This window comes from Ranitomeya imitator, chromosome 5 (genome assembly GCF_032444005.1).
Source record: "Ranitomeya imitator isolate aRanImi1 chromosome 5, aRanImi1.pri, whole genome shotgun sequence".
In the NCBI taxonomy this organism is placed as follows: domain Eukaryota; kingdom Metazoa; phylum Chordata; class Amphibia; order Anura; family Dendrobatidae; genus Ranitomeya; species Ranitomeya imitator.
This window is the reverse complement of record NC_091286.1, coordinates 32012381-32028395: the sequence shown is the minus strand read 5'-3', so window position 1 is coordinate 32028395 and position 16015 is coordinate 32012381. Positions and strand designations below refer to the sequence as shown.

Below are 16015 nucleotides of genomic sequence, written 5' to 3'. Positions count from 1 at the left end.
TACATAAACCTCATGCTGTAAGTGCTTCATGGTTGGTTTTGAGGAACATTTTGGATGTATGCCTGGTCTTACAAGTACTTTATGGCTATTTTAGTTCTTCTAAGAACTTAATAATAATAATAATAATAATAATAATAATTTTATTTATATAGCACCAACATATTCCGCAGCGCTTTACAAATTATAGAGGGGACTTGTACAGACAATAGACATTACAGGATAACAGAAATCACAGTTCAAAATAGATACCAAGAGGAATGAGGGCCCTGCTGCTCGCAAGCTTACAAACTATGATGAAAAGGGGAGACACGAGAGGTGGATGGTAACAATTGCTTTAGTTATTCGGACCAGCCATAGTGTAAGGCTCAGGTGTCCATGTAAAGCTGCCTGAACCAGTTAACTGCCTAAGTATGTAACAGTACAGACACAGAGGGCTAATAACTGCATAAAGTGTATGAGAACATGATGCGAGGAACCTGATTATGGTTTAATTTTTTTTTTTTTATAATGGGCCACACAGGGATAGTTAGGTCAATGCGTTGAGGCGGTAGGCCAATCTGAAAAAATTAGTTTTTAGGGCACGCTTAAAATTGTGGGGATTAATCGTATTAACCTGGGTAGTGCATTCCAAAGAATCGGCGCAGCACGTGTAAAGTCTTGGAGACGGGAGTGGGAGGTTCTGATTATTGAGGATGCTAACCTCAGGTCATTAGCAGAGCAGAGAGCACAGGTAGGGTGGTAGACTGAGACCAGAGAGGAGATGTAGGGTGGTGCTGAGCCATGAGTGCTTTGTGGATGAGGGTAATATTGTACTGGATTCTGGAGTGGATGGGTAGCCAGTGTAATGACTGACACAAGGTAGAGGCATCGGTGTAACGGTTGGTGAGGAATATGATCCTGGCAGCAGCATTCAGGACAGATTGGAGCGGGGAGAATTTGGTAAGAGGGAGGCCGATTAGTAGAGCGTTACAATAGTCCAGACGAGAATGAATAAGTGAAACAGTGAGAGTTTTTGCAGAGTTGAAAGTAAGAAAAGGGCGAATTCTAGAAATGTTTTTGAGATGCAGATAAGAAGAGCGAGCCAGTGATCGGATGTGGGGGGTGAATGAAAGCTCGGAATCAAGTATGACCCGAAGGCAGAGGGCATGTTGCTTTGGAGTAATGGTGGAACCGCACACGGAGATGGCAATGTCAGGAAAAGGTAGGTTAGTAGAGGGAGAGAACACGAGGAGTTCAGGTTTTGACAGGTTTAGTTTCAGATAGAGGGAGGACATGATGCTAGAGACAGTGGTAAGACAATCACTGGTGTTTTCTAAAAAAGGTCGGCATGATATCAGGAGAAGTGTATAATTGGGTGTCGTCAGCATAGAGATGGTACTGGAAACCAAATCTACTGATTGTTTGTCCAATAGGGGCAGTATACAACAAGAAGAGGAGGGGGCCTAGGACTGATCCTTGAGGAACCCCTACAGTAAGGGGAAGGTGAGAGGAGGAGGAACCAGCAAAAGATACAGTGAAGGAGCAGTCAGAGATATAGGAGGCTAACCAGGAGAGAACGGTGTCCTTGAGGCCGATGGAGTGGAGCATAGTGAGGAGGAGCTGATGATCCACAGTATTGAATACTGCGGAGAGATCCAAGAGAATTAGCATGGAGCAGTGACCATTAGATTTAGCTGTTAGTAGGTCATTAGAGACTTTAGTGAGGGCAGTTTCAGTAGAGTGTTAAGAGCGGAAACCAGATTGAAGAGGGTCGAGAAGAGAGCTATCTGAGAGATAGCGGGTAAGACGGGAGTGGACCAGGCATTCGAGGAGTTTAGAGATGAAGGGAAGATTAGAGACAGGTCTATAATTAGCCGCACAGTTTTGATCAAAGGATGGTTTTTTAAGTAATGGATGTATGATGGCATGCTTAAATGAGGAGGGAAAAATACCAGAAGAGAGAGAAAGGTTGAATATTTTTGTAAGGTGAGAGGTGACAGCCGGGAAAAGGGACAGGAGAAGTGAAGGAATGGGGTCACTAGTGGCAAGTGGTCGGGTGAGAAGATGCAAGGAGTCAGATTACTTCTTCTTCTGTAACTGGTTCAAAGTCAGAAAATGAACTAGATGCAGTGGGGGAGGGAGGACAGTGCATAGTATGAAGGGATTGAGAGATAATTTCCTGTGGAATGTGGTCAATTTTTTCTTTGAAGTAATTGGCCAGATCGTCAGCGCGGAGATCCATGGTTGGGGCCTGCACTCTTGGGTTGAGTATGTACTGGAAAGAGTCAAAGAGACGCTTAGGGTTATTGAACAGCAAGGTGATGAGGGTGTTGAAATAGGTTTGTTTGGAGAGATGAAGGGCAGAGTTGTATGTTTTTAGCATGAACTTATAATGGATGAAATCTTCGGGTAGATTAGATTTTTCCCACAGACGTTCGGCGCACCTGGAGCACCGCTGCAGGAAACGTGTTTGCAGAGTGTACCACGGTCGTCGCCGTCTGTGCCGAGTTGTTCTATGTATAGGAGATGCAGCTTCATCCAGGGCACTTTGCAGGGTTTCATTGTAATGCTTCAGAGCAGAATCAGGATATAAGATGGAGGAGATTGGGGCCAATGAGGACTGCAAGTTCTTCATAAGTTTCTGGGTGTCAATGGCCTGTATGTTTCTATAAGTGTGGAAATTGGGGGTGACCTGAGCGGGATGGCAGTTCTTGATAGAGAATGAAAGAAGGTTGTGGTCAGAGAGCGGGAGAGGGGAGTTTGTGAAATCATCCACTGAGCAAAGTCGGGTGAAGACCAAGTTGAGGGAGTTTCCATCTTCATACGTTGGAGAGTTAGTATGCTGCGAGAGGCCGAAAGAGGAGGATAGAGATAAAAGGTGAGAAGCAGATTGGGAGAGGGGAGAAGCAATGGGGATGTTGAAATCACCCATGATGAGGGTGGTGGTGTCACAGGAGAGAAAGTGTGGAAGCCAGGTGGCTAAGTGATCCAGGAACTGATGAGAGGGGCCGGGAGGATGATACACCACCGCCACTCACATGGAGAAGGGGATGTAGAGTCTGACAGCATGGACCTGAAAGGAATGGAAGACAAGTGATGGTACTTGGGGGATAATTTGGAAGGTACATTTGGGTGAAAGGAGCAGACAAACGCCTCCACCTGCTCTGTTGGCCAATCTTGGGGTATGAGAGAAGTTTAGTCCACCATATGAAAGAGCAGCAGCAGCAGTGGTGTCTGACTGCTGAATCCAGGTTTCAGTAAGAGCCAGGAGGTTAAGAGAATTAGAAAGGAAGAAGTCATGTATGAAGGAGAGTTTATTACACACAGAGCGAGAATTCCAAAGGACACAATTGAAAGAGACAGAAGGCATGCATGGAATATTAATAAGGTTAGAGGGGTTTCTGAGTGTAGCAGTTGGGAGGTTTGACTGGCTATAACATGTGGGGCCGGGGTTGGGAGAGATGTCTCCAGCGACTAGGAGAAGGAGGATAGAAAGAGTGAGCAGATGGTTAAGTGATTTGTGAGAGAATCTCTTGTGTTGGATGGTGGAACTGAATGGATTTGCACTGTTAAGCAATGTGAACAGAGCATGAGTGCTATACATAGGAGAAGCAAGGACAGAGGGTACATAGGAGAAGCAAGGACAGAGGGGCCGACATGAAAGGAGTGCAAAGAGTTTATGCAAGGGGGCGGTGAATGTGAGAGAGTGCAGTAGCCAGGATATAGATAATACAAATACATATGGTGAGTATTTGTTCTGTTCTAAATGAACAGGGATTAGATTTAGATTGTCTTACCTGTCTCCTGCCCTGTCTAACTGCCATGTTATAACTGCCAGTACTTAGAAAATGTACTTTGAATAATTGTACACGAATAATAGTGCACGAATGCACCCCTGCATGAATGCATCTGGAGCGCCCCCAGACTCAGGGCCGTGAGTACTCGGTACCCGGCCTCTCTGGTTCGGTTCTGAGGCTGTCACGGTGGCTAGACCCGGTCCGCGACCCTGCTAAGGGGCATCCAATAAAGGTGGGTACAGTTTGTCAGGGATTTCGTGACGCCACCTGTGGTATTCGCAGCTAGATGGTGTAATTTCCCACAGGTGAAGTATGTCCCCAGGGCTTCCCAGTAAGGTGGATGGTGATGGTGTGAGGTGCAGACAATAACGAGGACACAAGGTTGCAGTCTCTTTACCTCTTTACTGAAGACTTCAGGATCCTCAATCCAGAGCACAGTTAACAGGCTGTCTGAGACCGGCCGGTCCAATGGCACATCCAGAGTTCCCTTTGCAGGTGGAAATCGTTGCCTACCAATAGCGCCTGTGTGTTGTAGTGCTACCCTGCTAAGCATTCGGTATAGTCCTCACAACTTCTGTTCTAGTTTGTTCGTTCGTTCTTTCTCTTTCTTTCTATTTCGTTCCAGATGTTACTAGTTTCTCGTCCCCCAGATATGTTATGGCTAGGACGCACCCGTATGACGGGAAGGCTCGGAGCTCTTCCGGGACCCTAGAGACACCCCTCTCCACGCGTTGCCCCCTATGTCTTCGTAGGAAATTTAAGGTAGACAGCCAACCTATAATTTACTGTCCAGCGGAGTTTGAAGTAAGGCATAGAGTCAGTTACTTCCTCGGTGTTCCGGCCACCAGCTACGCGCCTCAGTAGGATGTTGCCATTCTCGGGGCACGACTCCTACTGGCTCTCCTTTGTGCTTGATCTCGTTTCTCACTGTTCCACAATATCCTTCGCTTTGTGTCTCTTTCTTAGGATACCGCCGCAAGGTAGTGCAGGCGCGGTTCTGTAACGTTCTTTTCTGTTCGCTAGGTACCTGCCAGGTTCCCACGCCTGACAGGCACCCCCCTGAATCTTCTCCCTGCAACACCCCCTGCCACGGGATGTTGCCTGAATCCAACCCAGTCAGCTTCTGACTAACTTCCTATCCAACCCCTAGTTTTACCAGTGTGAGGAGTGGCCCAATAAATAAAGCCTTTTTCTCCCCCTAGTGGCCGGAGTGTGAAGTGTAATGTGTGCTGGTGATATCTGGTCAGTGGAATTCCTTCAGTGCCATCAGACGTACCATCACTCCCCTTAGCGGCAGAGCGTCATACTGCAACGACCAGGTCTCTGGGGCGCTGCACATCCCCAAAGTATGTCTACATTTATAGAAGGCTAGCTCTTAGATCTCACTTTTTTTTGTTTTCCCTCTCGTTAGCAATCAATCTAACTCAGTTGAGATAGCAGGACACAATAAATGCAGTGAACAGATAAACAAATGTCCAGGTCTACATGGATCATAAACCGCTTTGAATACAGTTATGTGATCTCTCTGCATGAGGACAAGCAGAAGTGAGTTAAATATCTATAGACAAAAACAATTGCTTACTAAGATGGCTAACAAATCTAGAAACATGCAGAATTAAATGCCGAAGATAGAATGACTCAGATACCATTCGGGCTGCTTGCTGTCAGTGACTGGAGCAATAGACATGCAGGGTCAGGGCCGCCATCAGGGCATTACAGCCGTGACTGGCGTATGGGGCCCGGTGAGCAGAGGGGGCCCGCATCGGGTCCCGTCTTATCTGCTCATCGGGCCCCTACCGGCAGCCGCAGGCTGAACCGGGCCCTTAGCGGCGGCCAGCGCTGCAGCTGTTTAACGGCGCGCTATTGACGTGCGGGCCCGCACCCGCACGTCAATAGTTAACAGCCGCCGGCCAATCTGAGGCTGGCAGCTGACGTCAGCTGCAGCGTGCAGGTCGCCGGCGTCTGACGTCATTGTCAGTCGCCGGCGAGTGCACGCTGCAGCTGCGTGGAGAGAGCAGGAGCACGGCAGGTAAGCAGAACTTGTTTTTTTTTTTTTTTTATTGACAGTGGCGATCGGGGAGGGGGGGGGGCCGGGGCAGAGTGCTGGACACAGGGGGGCAGAATGCTGGACACAGTGGGGGCAGTAAAGCTGGACACAGGGGGGCAGAATGCTGGACACATTGGGGGCAGAATGCTGGACACAGGGGGGCAGAATGCTGGACACAGTGGGGCAGAATGCTGGACACATTGGGGGCAGAATGCTGGACACATTGGGGGAAGAATGCTGGACACATTGGGGGGTAGAATGCTGGACACATTGGGGGGCAGAATGCTGGACACAGGGGGCAGAATGCTGGACACATTGGGGGAAGAATGCTGGACACAGTGGGGCAGAATGCTGGACATATTGGGGGCAGAATGCTGGACACATTGGGGGCAGAATGCTGGACACATTGGGGTAGTAAAGCTGGACACAAGGGGGCAGAATGCTGGACACATTGGGGGCAGAATGCTGGACACAGGGGGGCAGAATGCTGGACACATTGGGGGCAGAATGCTGGACACAGTGGGGGCAGAATGCTGGACACAGGGGGGCAGTAAAGCTGGACACAGTGGGGGCAGTAAAGCTGGACACAGGGGGGCAGAATGCTGGACACAGTGGGGCAGAATGCTGGACACATTGGGGGCAGAATGCTGGACACAGGGGGGCAGTAAAGCTGGACACAGTGGGGGCAGTAAAGCTGGACACAGGGGGGCAGAATGCTGGACACAGTGGGGCAGAATGCTGGATACATTGGGGCAGAATGCTGGACACATTGGGGGCAGAATGCTGGACACATTGGGGGCAGAATGCTGGACATATTGGGGGGCAGAATGCTGGACACAGGGGGCAGAATGCTGGACACATTGGGGGCAGAATGCTGGACACAGTGGGGCAGAATGCTGGACACATTGGGGGCAGAATGCTGGACACATTGGGGGCAGAATGCTGGACACATTGGGGCAGAAAGCTGGACACAAGGGGGCAGAATGCTGGACACATTGGGGCAGAATGCTGGGCACATTGGGGCAGTAAAGCTGGACACAGGGGGGCAGAATGCTGGACACAGTGGGGGCAGTAAAGCTGGACACAGTGGGGCAGAATGCTGGACACAGTGGGGCAGAATGCTGGACACATTGGGGGCAGAATGCTGGACACAGGGGGGCAGTAAAGCTGGACACAGTGGGGGCAGTAAAGCTGGACACAGGGGGGCAGAATGCTGGACACGGGGGGGCAGAATGCTGGACACAGGGGGGCAGAATGCTGGACACATTGGGGGCAGAATGCTGGACACAGTGGGTCAGAATGCTGGACACATTGGGGGCAGAATGCTGGACACATTGGGGCAGAATGCTGGACACATTGGGACAGTAAAGCTGGACACAGGGGGCAGAATGCTGGACACATTGGGGCAGAATGCTGGACACATTGGGGCAGTAAAGCTGGACACAGGGGGGCAGAATGCTGGACACAGTGGGGCAGAATGCTGGACACATTGGGGGCAGAATGCTGGACACAGTGGGGCAGAATGCTGGACACATTGGGGGCAGAATGCTGGACACATTGGGGCAGTAAAGCTGGACACAGGGGGGCAGTAAAGCTGGACACAGGGGGGCAGAATGCTGGACACATTGGGGGGCAGAATGCTGGACACAGTGGGGCAGAATGTTGGACACATTGGGGGCAGAATGCTGGACACATTGGGGGCAGAATGCTGGACACATTGGGGGGCAGAATGCTGGACACATTGGGGGGCAGAATGCTGGACACAGTGGGGCAGTAAAGCTGGACACAGGGGGGCAGATTGCTGGACACAGTGGGGCAGAATGCTGGACACATTGGGGGCAGAATGCTGGACACATTGGGGGGCAGAATGCTGGACACAGTGGGACAGTAAAGCTGGACACAGGGGGGCAGAATGCTGGACACAGTGAGGCAGAATGCTGGACACATTGGGGGCAGAATGCTGGACACATTGGGGGCAGAATGCTGGACACATTGGGGCAGTAAAGCTGGACACAGGGGGGCAGAATGCTGGACACATTGGGGGCAGAATGCTGGACACATTGGGGAAGTAAGGCTGGACACAGGGGGGCAGAATGCTGGACACAATGGGGGGCAGAATGCTGGACACAGTGGGGCAGAATGCTGGACACAGTGGGGGAGAATGCTGGACACAGTGGGAGCAGAATGCTGGACACAGTGGGGGCAGAATGCTGGACACAGTGGGGGCAGAATGCTGGACACAGTGGGGGCAGAATGCTGGACACAGTGGGGGCAGAATGCTGGACACAGTGGGGGCAGAATGCTGGACACAGTGGGGGCAGAATGCTGGACACAGTGGGGGCAGAATGCTGGACACATTGGGGGCAGAATGCTGGACACAGTGGGGGCAGAATGCTGGACACAGTGGGGGCAGAATGCTGGACACTGTGGGGGCAGAATGCTGGACACAGGGGGGGCAGAATGCTGGACACAGGGGGGCAGGATGCTGGACACAGTGGGGGCAGAATGCTGGACACAGTGGGGGCAGAATGCTGGACACAGTGGGGGCAGAATGCTGGACACAGTGGGGGCAGAATGCTGGACACAGTGGGGCAGAATGCTGGACACAGTGGGGCAGAATGCTGGACACAGTGGGGCAGAATGCTGGAAACAGTGACAGGGGCAGAATGCTGGACACAGGGGCAGACTGTGAGACCCGGGGGCAGAATGCTGGACATGGGGGCATGGTTGGAGACATAGGGGGCAGAATGGAGACATGGGGCATGATTGGAGACAAGTGGCAGGATTTTAGACATGGGGGAATGGTTGGAGACATAGGGGGCAGAATGGAGACATGGGGCATGATTGGAGACACTGGGGGCAGAATTGGAGACAGATCGTGCAGGATCATGGGGCAGGATGGATACGATGGAGACAGATGGGGCAGGATGGAGAGATCACATGGGGCGATCATATGGGGCAGGATGGGGAGATCATATGGGGCAAAATGGATACTCATGAGGGCAGGATGGGAGAACATATGGCTGACGCCAGGAATGAGACACACGGTGGCCAGGATGGGGAATATTATTACCATCGGGGCTAATTTAGGGATATTATTACTGCAGTGATGTATTTATTTTATTTTTTGTGTATACGGTTTTAAATAAGGGGGCGGTCCTGTTACTGTGTAGAGTGACACTATGTCGCCTCTTTTTCTTTATGTGGTGTAATGTAGAAGTTGGGAAAAATTAAGTAATGTATTCTACAAGCAGAGCTCGAGATAACTGTGTTATTTCCTGCAGAGAGAAGTCCTGGCTGGATGAAATGATGGCGGTCTGTGCTGGATGAAAGATGAAGGACTTCACCTAGAGACGTCACTGGTGAGTCAGTGTGTTACCTATACACTGACACTATACACTGTATACTATATACAGAGCTCCTGTGTATAATTTCACTAGTGATCACTGTATTATGTGTACACAGACACTGCATACTAAGTACAGATCTCCTGTGTATAATGGCACTTATGGTGATAGTATGGTGCTTTTTTTTAAATTACTGATCAGAACTGTAGTATTCAGTCACTATGTGGTGGTAATATGTGGTCTGGACATGGTGTTGCGGTATTTGTTCCTTGTATGTGATATTATTCGATCACTGTGGTGGTAATATGCGGTCTGGTCATGGTGTAGCGGTATTTGTTCTTTGTATGTGATATTATTCGATCACTGTGGTGGTAATATGTCATCTGGTCATGGTGTAGCGGTATTTGTTCCTTGTATGTGATATTATTGGTCATTTTAAAAATTGAAAAATAAATAAAAATATACCTAAATTGTATTGCATATTTTAACAAATATTTAATAGGTTACAGTAGAGTAGGACCCGGCCAAAAGTGTCTACCGTGTTACGGTGGCGGCTTAAAAAATCTTTTGGCCAAAACAAAAGCTGCCGGCTATATGTGTGATCTGGTGATGGGAACTGTTAATGTGCGATAGGTGAGAAGTGGAGTTTTTCCAAGAAAGAGTGGTGGGACTGTGGACAGTTTGAGGGGTGGAGCCTGGAGGCGGGGCTGGGGTGGAGCCTGGGCGGAGTCTCAAGGGAGCCCCGAAAATTTTGCCAGTATGGGGCCCCGAAATTTCTAGTGGCAGCCCTGTGCAGGGTGTTTCACTTCAGAGAATGAATGATAAGTTTACCATTCGTATTTTAACATCCCTTTAGTCCTATCATGCTTTGCATGAGTCATGTCACAATTGTTTCTTGCTACTTCCCTTTCTGCAGATCTTTGGGTCACAATGCAAGTGTCAATGTAAAGATTTTTGGTCACAGATTTATGGATCTTCCCAAACTTGAGTCAATCCTTACTATTTGGTAAGGACACACAAAACGATATCAGTACAATATCGCAGCATGCAAGACAAACCTTCAACAGGCTGAAATTCACATTACAACTCCTGGGTGGCAACATGCAGACACATATAGAAGAAACATCTCCCAATAGAGTATCACAAAATCATATTTCTTGCTAAAATCTGTTCATCTCTATAAGTATGACCAATCTAGTAGGAACTTTATTGACAATAATTTTGGTCTCACCGAGCTGGTTGTTTTCCAGTCTACCAGAGAGGGCTTTACGTTCTTGCAGGTAGAAGTGCTTTGTAGTTAGTTGGGCAGAACAACAGCTTGCGTGGCAAAAATCAAAGGTGATACCAATTATCATATCCTCACCAAGCAGGAAATATATATTCTATAAAGAGCTTGTACTGCTTTCATTGCGGTTCCCCATCATTCTTTACTACAGTGCCAACCATCTACCCCATAGTTAACAACTGACAAGTGTCCTGATAATATTACTGCTTTTTTTACCACTATCCATTCCTGGTGGGATATTAAAATGGCCAAGTGTCCAATGACCTTTGTCGGAGTATTAGTTACAGGTTCTGTTGGGAGGAAGAAGGCAGGAAACTCTCATGCCACCTATTGGATGTAGCAATCTTCATTATTTAAGATAAAAGGACAAACCAGAAAATCCAATGGCAGACACATGTTTCAGGGTGTTTGGCCCTCATCAGTGCAAAGCAGGAGGACTGGTTTGGCTAGGTCAGAGGCTCTTTGGGAGTATAATGTGTAAAGTTTCTTTTTGTGGAACTTGTCAAGTCGGAATAAGACATTAAATGCTCCTCTGGGAATTTAAATAGTATTAAATAATAATAACAATAAGAATTAATATTGTTTAGTATTTAAATACCAAAAGGAGCATATCATGGCTTACAAGTCTCCTTACGCTGACTTGCATGGCCTACAAGTCTCCTTACTCTGATTTAGCAAGGATAAATGTTACCCTATAGAGTATCTGTTGTTTTTTTCTCTAGTTGAATAATTTTTTTTATAGCTTCTGTGTCTTGACCCAGACTGTTCCTGGACCTTGCATTTTGATCCATTCTCTAGATTTTCACTTCTCTTTGTTCTACATTTTCTGACTTCTGGCTCTGAGCTCTTCCGAAGTCTCGCTTCTACACTCTTTTTTGACCTTCTAGCTCTTACCCCAGGCTAAGCTCTTGTCTTGTCTTCTTGCTTATCCAGGCCTCTCTGTTCTCATGGAGTTGACCATTGGCATTGTATGTCTTACTCTACATTCCTGCCATCTAGCTGCCAATTGGAGATTATTTTGGGGACCATAATCTGAGGATTTCCCTGCAGCAAAATTCATACTTTCCTGCTGGGGTTAAGGGTGGTCACCTGGTGATCCCTCATATTTAATAGCCAAGTATGGGCAGTGAAAAACCTGCTGTAGCTTAAGGATCCATTTTCTAGTCTGCTGATATAACAGGCAGCTTTGGCCCAACTGTAAAATGTGCCATATTTGGACCCCCTACATATTGATAAAATGAGGAATTTATCTCAATGTCATGTTATGGGTGGATAGTGCAGGACACAGGCAGTAGAGGAGCCCTGTACGAGCCCTGCATAAGGGTTCCCTCTTATCCCATAGATCATCATAGAGAAACTAATTATTTATCTCTTTTTCCGGGGTCTGGTACTCTCTGTTGTTCTCCACGTTGGGTTTTTCACGCTGCTCAGAGTGGATCAATGACATTGTTTCCCTAGACCTATTTAAGACTCATTGACAAACACACATTTGTGTCTTGAGATTGAGACTTTAGTGTTCCTTCTTTGGTTTGCTCTTTTACCTGTATTATTGTGTTTCAATTCACATCCATTACTGCTGGGTTTCCCTCCATCTGTTCGTCTACTCTTGAGTTGCCAGTTAGTCCTAGTCCCAACTATTCTATGTATCCTCTGGAAGTTGCACCAACGCCTGGAGATCCACCTCACCTAGTGAGCCCTTACAACTCTACTGATCCACCACTAACTGTGTGCTATGAAGTTTATTAGCTTATACCCTTACATACAAAGTAATTGATAATAGGAAATTGCCTTAAAGATGACACTGGGTCCTCGATCCCAGCTGATCGTGCTTCCGTAAACTACTCTTCTGGTGCTCAAGTTGATGTTGAGAACTTTTGCACTTTGGTTGAAGTCATCGGTGTGGGTTTGGGTCCTGAGACTCGAACCGAATGTTAAAACAAAGGGGCAAAAACTTTCATCTTATCCTCGAGCTCGACCAGAGTAACGTATAGACTCAATATAAAGTCTATGGATCTTTACACAGATCTGCTTACCCTCAAGAACAGGCTTCTGCCCTTTGATTTGAGCATTCGCTGGAAGTTAGGACCCAGACTCCTAACGCTATTACTAACATTTCTGTCTCATCCATTTCAGTTGTCTTTCTATAGCACTTCTTTTCAAATAACATTCTCTATTGGACCAATGGCAATTTATGCCTGATGAAGGTCCAAGTAAAGGATCGAAACGTTACAGGTTTTTTTTGGTTGTATTGCCTTCCAAAAAGCCTGAGATAAAATTTCAGCAAAATCTCTTCACTTTGGAGTGAAAATTACTTTTTTATTCACGGATATCAATAGTAAGAAATGCGACTATGTCAGAATTTTTGCAAATGGGGTACAATGAGGTCACCGTCACCCATAAAGGTCATTTTGGAGTCCTACATTAATTTATACTTCTATGTCAAGTAAATCAAAGATGGTAAATGATAACATATAGCTACCAACATTTGCATCATTGACTTTTTTTTTTTGTATTAAAATTTTGTAATTTTTCTTCGTCTCAAACCGATAAAAGATACATTTCACCCGTCCTATTTCATAAAATTTTGCTTTCTACCCAGCACGGCAATAAAATTGGGTTCTACATAGACAACATGCTCTATGAAAAATGCCAGCACTTGTTTTTTCGCCGTTTTGTAATCTTACCTGCTAAGACCCTTATCTTCACAGAACCACTGAGTTCCTGAGTAAATATTCTGCCACAGATTTAAATCTTCAGGGGGATTTGATGTAAGTGGTTGCAGGATTGTACGTCTCAGGAGTTCATATCTAACACAAAAGACAAGCGGAGCGTCTGGATTATCTCGACTAATATTATTAAACAAAAAAACAGGCGGTTTTCAAACATTATTTTGTTTTTACAGCTTGCTTTTTTACAATTGCTCGGATAAACAATGTGGCGGTTTCCAAACATATTTTGCTACAAATTGCAAAAACGAACAAACCGAAAAAAAATATTATTTTAATAAATCCATTAACATAGAAAATCTACTAGAGGTCTTTATCGCGGCAATTACATCTAGCGGCACTATCACACCTCCGCCTATATCTCATACGCTTCCGCTCTTTCGGAGGCACCTACGGTATTTTAATCTGTGATAATAAATGGCGCACTAGTCCCGGGGAGGGTTAAATGATGCTTTACATCTTATTGCATTCTGCAGTTTCTCATGTCCATGGTATAAGGTGACTGTAGAGATGCTGGAGATATTTTTATCCTACGTATGCAATCATTCATTATTTAAGTTCCTACAGGATCTCATAGAAAGTTCTCACTAATGACAATTTGCATTAATGTGAAAGTAGCATGGCTTGGTGTGATGTGCTGCCGAGGCGCGGACTCGCCTTCCGCATATCAAGGAGAACTGGTATTTATTTTAAATATATTTCATTAGAATGAATGAAACTATAAGAAATATGGAAGATATGAGATAAATACATTTCAGCTTCCTGGACCCTAGAGATCCTCACAAAGATGGTGCCTTCCACAGTACTGGTAACACCATAAACAGGCAGGACAGGATTGGGACACAGACTGGGGCAATTTTTTTGGGGGACACATCATAAAGCATTTTTTTTATTCTGGAGCGTCGTTTTGAGCATATATTTTTGTTCATAGGCATATTTTTATTAAGGGGGACTGTGTGGGGCATTTTTTCAATCGAGGGCACAATGAAGAACTTTGTCCGGTGAACATTGCCAGATATTACTTACTGATGGGAATTCCATAGGGAATATTGTTATTCATGGAATACAGTGTTAGATATAGTTTTTTTTTTTTAGTGGACATGTAGTATATATTTATATAAAAGACATTGTTATTACCAGGGGCAAAGTGTGATAATCAGTTGAGGAGCTAAAGACGTCTGATCAGAAAACCCCGGAGAGACGAGTAGTTGCTTTGAGATATCATCATGGCAGACCGAGCAGAAGAAGTAAGAAAGAAAAGAGAATGACATTTATGTGAAATGACGTCACGCGTGAGTCGCTGAGATTAAATGTTTATTCTGCCCTGTCCTTGTCTGATTTGTGCTGTAGTCACAGTATACTCTGCTAAGTGAGATGGTGGTAACATTCTTGTTTGTGAAACACAACCACTCGAATTCTGTTACCATACGAGTATGAGTATGTCTCAATGATATTGAGGTCAGGAGACTGAGATGGCCACTCCAGAACCTTCACTTTGTTCTGCTGTAGCCAATGACAGGTCGACTTGGCCTTGTGTTTAGGATCGTTGTCATGTTGGAATGTCCAAGTAAGTCCCATGCGCAGCAGTATTTGCTGATAACATGCTGCATTTATCTTTCCTTCAACTTTGGCCTGTTTCCTGTGCCTTTGTATCTCACACATCCCCAAAACATCAGCGATCCACCTCCGTGCTTTACAGTAGGAATGGTGTTCCTTTCATCAGAGGCCTTGTTGACCTCTCTCCAAATGTAACGTTTATGATTGTGGCCAAAAAGTTTATTTTTGGTCTCATCACTCCAAATTACCTTGTTCCTGAAGTTTTGAGGCTTGTTTCTGTGCTTTTTTTGAGTATTGTAGGTGAGATACTTTGTGGCGTTTGCGCAGTAATGGCTTTTTTCTGGCAATTCGACCATGCAGCCCATTTTTGTGCTGAGTTGTGTTTACAAAAATTCCGCGGGGTATGTAAACTTTTAATTACAACTGTATAGTACTAGTATGATTCTCGTTTTGTATTTGTGTATTAAGCTTGGCTCCAGTGCTGTATTTGTTATAAGCTACTGTAGTTATTTACTTACCGTAGTTTAGTTCTACTTCTATATTCATGTAATGAGCTTGGTTTTACTACTGACGTTACCTTCTAAGCTTAGTTCTGATTCTTATGCTTTTATGAGCTTGACAGTAGTATTATTTGTTTTTAGTTTGGTTCTGGTGCTGTATCTATGTTATGAGGTCCATTTTGGTGCTGTATGTGCTGAGATTAGGTCTGGTATTGTATTTATATGGTGACCTTGTTTTTTTTTGCTATACTTATGATAGGAGCATGGCTTCAGTACTGTATTTACGTATGTGTTTGGTTCTTGTCTTGTTTTTACATGATCATAGTTTTGGTGATGTATTTATGTTACGTGTTTGGTTATGGTACTATATTTATGATTTGAAAATTATTCTGGTACTGTTTTTATGTCATGAGATGGTTTTTGGTTTTGCATTTATGTTCAAAACTTGCCTTTCTTGTGGTTTATATTTTGTGAGCTTGGTGCTGTATATATGTATTCAACTTAACTTGCTTGAGTTACAATGTTTATTATATAACTGTTTCTGATATGGTTTTTTAGCAAAGAGTTTGGTACTGCATTAAGTAATGATCTTTTTTGTTGCATTTATATCATTAGTTTGGATAATATAATGTATTTACATACTGAGCTTGGTTCAAGAGCAAAATATGTAAGATGAGGTTGGGTGCTTTATGTATTGAGGTTTACTTGTGCTGTATCTGTGCTTGTTTCTGGTACTGTATTTTGCAGATATCAACCATTTTTGGCAGAAAGAGACTG

The 16015-nt window shown here is 45.6% G+C and overlaps 1 protein-coding gene across 1 annotated transcript in view; it reads right to left on the bottom strand.

Moving 5' to 3' along the window:
• USH2A (usherin) overlaps positions 1-16015 on the bottom strand; it is an 824795-nt gene that overhangs the window by 255068 nt on the left and 553712 nt on the right. The window contains exon 50 of the mRNA XM_069726496.1: positions 13140-13262. Within this exon, the coding sequence (XP_069582597.1) occupies positions 13140-13262 (123 nt within the window). The remainder of the gene's footprint in view (positions 1-13139; positions 13263-16015) is intronic.